At 35.3% G+C, this 4,650-nt stretch overlaps 1 protein-coding gene across 2 annotated transcripts in view; it reads left to right on the top strand.

The window, feature by feature from the left end:
- LOC111394740 (vesicle-fusing ATPase-like) overlaps positions 1-671 on the top strand; it is a 3,745-nt gene extending 3,074 nt beyond the window's left edge. The window contains exon 8 of one of the 2 annotated variants that reach the window (XM_023020708.1): positions 291-671. In XM_023020708.1, the coding sequence (XP_022876476.1) occupies positions 291-422 (132 nt within the window). In that variant the 3' untranslated portion in view covers positions 423-671. Of the gene's footprint in view, positions 1-278 lie in introns of both variants that reach the window. The other variant, XM_023020707.1, reaches the window with a different exon arrangement.
- Positions 672-4,650: the final 3,979 nt, after the last annotated feature.

The following is a 4,650-nucleotide window of genomic DNA, read 5'->3' as shown; positions in this document are numbered from 1 at the left end:
AATTTGAAGCAAAATTGGGCCCCCTAAGGGTTTTGGGCCTGAGGCTGAGGCCTCAAATGCCTCAGCCCAGGACCGGCCCTGACTCTACCTAGCGATAAATGAAAGGAACTTATAAGGTTTTTTACAGCGACTCAAAAAGTTATATGATAGAAAGCAACTGGAAAGTAGATATAGTCTAGCCACAAGCTTGTTTTCAAAATGAAAAAATAAAATTGCAATTCTGATGGACAATCATAAATTGGGCTAATCCTTTTTTGTTGGATTTGTTGATTCTCTAGATGCCTATCAAGAAGCTTTACATGGTTGTTGAAATGGCTGCTCAAGGGGAAGATGGTGGAGCAGCAGAAGCCATATATTCTGGCAAACAAAAGATCCAAATTTCACATTTTTACGATTGCCTCCAAGACGTTGTGGGGTATTAGTGAGGAATCAGTTTTGTAGCATTGTTGCTTTATACATTTTTCATCTCATCTAACTATGATGATCTTAGATCAGACCTAGTTATGGTTTTTAGGAATGAGTTGGTGTCATTCAAGAAATCAGTTTTGTTAATCTTATATTCCTATTTTTTGGGTTTAAATTTTTGTCTGAATTTCGTGTCTCTAGTCATCTGATTGACTGGTTATACTATATTTTGTGGTTTGATTTAGTGTTCGATTCTTGTGACCGGATTCTCTCGCTTCATTTCTCTCCCGGGATTGTAAATGTTTGGTCCTAATTACGATGGTTTACATGCTGGAAAAATGCGTGCTTTGAACTTTTAATTACACTTTTAGAGCTAAAGAGCATTGTGCTTTTAAACGACTCAGTGCTTAAAGATTGACAAAATAAACCAAATGGACCAATGATTTCTGGTCAAGATAAAGGGATTACCCCTCAAGACCAAGAGAAAGGGAAACTGAGTCAACTGGGTCCTACTCGGTTGTTTGACTGTCTCGGAAATACGAGGCACAAAACATAAATTTCAGGAATGCATGATTATGTGGATAACTGGTCATAATTCATGTATATGGGACACCCCTGGATTATGAGAAAAGCTAGTCGTGCAATCAAGGCCATTCGTGTCGATCATCTTTAAAGCTTCCGTCAATGTATAAAAACTCTGTAGATTCTTAACGGTTATGGTAGATGATGTTCTAGACGAGAGTTGACTGGATCAACGATAATTCAACCGAACTAATTTCTTTTATATATATATAAAGAAATTGTTACCATCATAATAGAATAAAGCTTAATTTTTTCTTTTAAATTCAACATTGAAAGGACTAGACAAAACGCTCGAATCAAATAGGACCGGATCAGAATTGAATCAAATTGAGTAGTTCTTTTTAAATTAGATATTCGAACGGATTTTTGAATAAAAAACCAACGGATTTAGTTCATTTTTCGGCTATTGATCAAGAATCGAAGAATCGAATAAGAACCGAATATCTTTTTTATATTTTAAATGAATCTCTGGGCGGCGCTGAAGATCTCCCCTACTTTATTTTACCCACTTTGGCGACTACTTCTGGCACTCATTTCGATGAGTAGCACGGTGTAGATCCATTCTTCTTTCCCTTCTTTAAATTTTTGAATGGTGTGGTGATTGACGGTTTGGTAGTGGAATGTATGGTGCGGTGGTGGGAATGGAGATCTCTGGTGGGTGCAAATGTGATGTGATATTGTGGTGTTATGGATGTGGTGGTTAGGTGAGTGGTGTGGTGTTGTGCGCAATAGTGGTATGGTACTGTCCACAATGCTAGTGCTATAGTGCGGTGGAAGTGGAGGAGTGCGGTGCGGTGGTGGGAACGAAGAGCTTCGGTGAGTGCGACGGTGGTGTGCTACTGTGGGTGTGTTTGGGTGCAGTGGTTGGGTATGTGCAGTACATGGTGTGGTACTATATGCAATGGCGCGGTAGTGGTAGCGGCNGAATCCAACTGCATCGAATGGAACAAAATCTAAACGATTCCATAATTAAATTTGGACCCAACAATTCCATTTTTTAAATACTCGAACATTAGGATTCAGTTCGATTCTCTTAAAATCGAATCGTATCGGACCATGTACAGTCCTAGATATGAAACACTTCATGAAATTTTAACTCATCATTGTGAAAATTAAAATAATTCGACTGCGTTGTATCAATTTCAAGACTTCCAAACTTGCATCTCTACTATAGAATACAAAAATTGCAGTTGTAAATTAAAATTACAGAATAAATGACTTCCTACTTTAAGTAAAATTACATTTTAATCGCAATAAGTAATTTTAACCATCAAATCACTTTTTATAAATGACTCCTAAATGACTCTTCGTGACCTTTTTACAAGTATTTGACTTGTATGAAGATCCCAGCTTATCTTAGGAATATGGTTGGCACCATCAAGTCAACTTGATGAATTTGTGTCCCTCTCGTTAAAGGGCACACTTCTACCACATACTTTAATTCTATTATTAATTAAAAATGTCAATAATTAATAAAATTAATTTTCTAAAAGATAACATCTTATTCTTTATACTTCGTATTTATACAAAATAAAAAGAAGAAAGTTCTGAAAAATTAATAAAATTCACACTAAATTCACTAACTTTTTTAAGTTATAGGTGGAAGGTATAAATGGAATGGACCCAAAAAAATAAATTTGCTTCATGTTACTCCAATAAATTAAGTAGGCCCATGGCTGGCCTTACTTGACTAATAATTTTTATGGAAAAGGTTAAAATGATTGGTTTAGGTGTGATTCAGAACTTGTTTGGAAGTGATTTTGAGAATTGATTTTTTGACCATTAGGAGAAAAGTGGAGTCCACCTGTAAGAGAAAAAGTCAAATATGACGGTTGAAATAATGAAATGACAGTAAAAAAATCAATTTTTTGATCAAAAAATCACTCCCAAACAGGCTGTCAAATTACAATATTCAATACATTTGAGACTGTATCCTAACGGTTACAACAATTATATATTAATTATTTAGTTATTATTGTCTCTTTCAGTACGCTGTAACTATTTTCTTGAAAAATGTTTTATACACTTAAACTATAATTTTAATTAGATAAACTAGATAATAAAGTCAATAGGAAAATTAATTTTTAATATTCTGTCATAATAATTAATGTGACGCCTTTCACCATCTCAAGCTTGACTTAAGTAAGACCACAAAATGAAAATTAACCCTAAATAATTAAAGTTTTCATTTGATAAATTTATAAATAAAAATAGTATGAAGCAATGAGTTCTATGAAATATATAAATACTAATGCGTAACAATTATGAGTATATAATTGAAATTACTATTCGCTTTTAACTAATTTATAATGGAACATTAATCCAGTCACCAAAGAAAGTGATTTTCACAAAATAAGTTTTTCAAGAAAAACAAAAACGAAATCTTGAAAATAGAAGAAGAGCGTCCCCAACGGAAGACGCCTTTGGCTTCACCTCTCGCTCTTCCCCCGAAACTGAATAAAAAAGCTGCTGGTCAGTCAGAAATATATAAATATTAAATACACCATAACTAAACTCACATAATTTTTTTGACAGAAAATATTAACCCCCTTTTATCTCTCCGTTTCTCTATGCACATAATTCTATCCATGCTCTAGATCTACCCATGTCAAAAGGTATACTGCTAACAATCTCAACTTCACTGTTACACGGTTTACTCCACGGTACCATTAACTGAAACCATTTGGATTTTCTGCTAAAGTTTCAAACTTTTATTTGCCAATAATTATACATTTCGTGAAGGGTTCCTTTTTGTTTTTCCCTGTCTCGGTTATAAATCAAGTTTATTTTCGGGTTCTTGAATGGGTTAGGTGTTAGTTTTTGCACATTTATGGTGTGATATGCAGATTGGTGATGTCTGAGTTGAGATTTTACCTTTTCACTTTGTTTAAGTTGAATTATGGGTAAGGTTGGTTTCTTGGGTGAATTGCTTGTTGCAGTGAAGCAATGGAAGAAGAGGAGTTCTTATTAGAATAGAGTAAAAAAGATTCGATTTTGGGAGGTGGGTTGTTTTGGGATTGTGGTGTTTTGAAGTAGAATGGGTTGTGTTTGTTGTAAACCCTATGATGTAGGGGATGGTAAGGAGAGTTCGAGGGAGAGGTTGTCTAATAAAATATCTTCTGATTTACGGGTCCCTACATTGGTAACGTCAAGAAGGGAGGAAGGGAGCAGGGTAAAAGAATGGTTGGACAGCAACAATAATCATAGCAGTGATAGGAGGGCAGTGTTGATGGATAAGCAAGTGAATAATATATCTAGGTCGCTTAATGAGAATATTGAGAGGAAGACTGAGAAGGCTGAGTATATTTCCGTGGTACAATATCCTGGGATGGGCATGGTCCCGAGAGCAACAGAAGGGGAGCAGGTCTCTGCTGGATGGCCTCCGTGGTTGGCTGCTGTTGCTGGTGAAGCTATTAGAGGATGGGTGCCTAGGAGGGCCGATTCTTTCGAAAAGTTAGATAAGGTATGCTCCTTTTGTTGACTTTTGTCATGAACCTACATAGCATTGCTCTAGAATGTAGTTACTAGTTATGATGTGCTCTTAAAATGCTCACTTGAAGGGAATAGATTGATCATACTCAATGATGGTCGCAATTTTACTTTCTTGAGAACTTCTTCCTTCCAAATTATTTATTAATTTTCAATCTATTATTCAAGATTAAT

Source organism: Olea europaea, chromosome 5, assembly GCF_002742605.1.
Source record: "Olea europaea var. sylvestris chromosome 5, O_europaea_v1, whole genome shotgun sequence".
NCBI lineage: Eukaryota > Viridiplantae > Streptophyta > Magnoliopsida > Lamiales > Oleaceae > Olea > Olea europaea.
The sequence above is the reverse complement of the archived record's forward strand: the minus strand, read 5'-3'. Positions and strand labels throughout refer to the sequence as shown.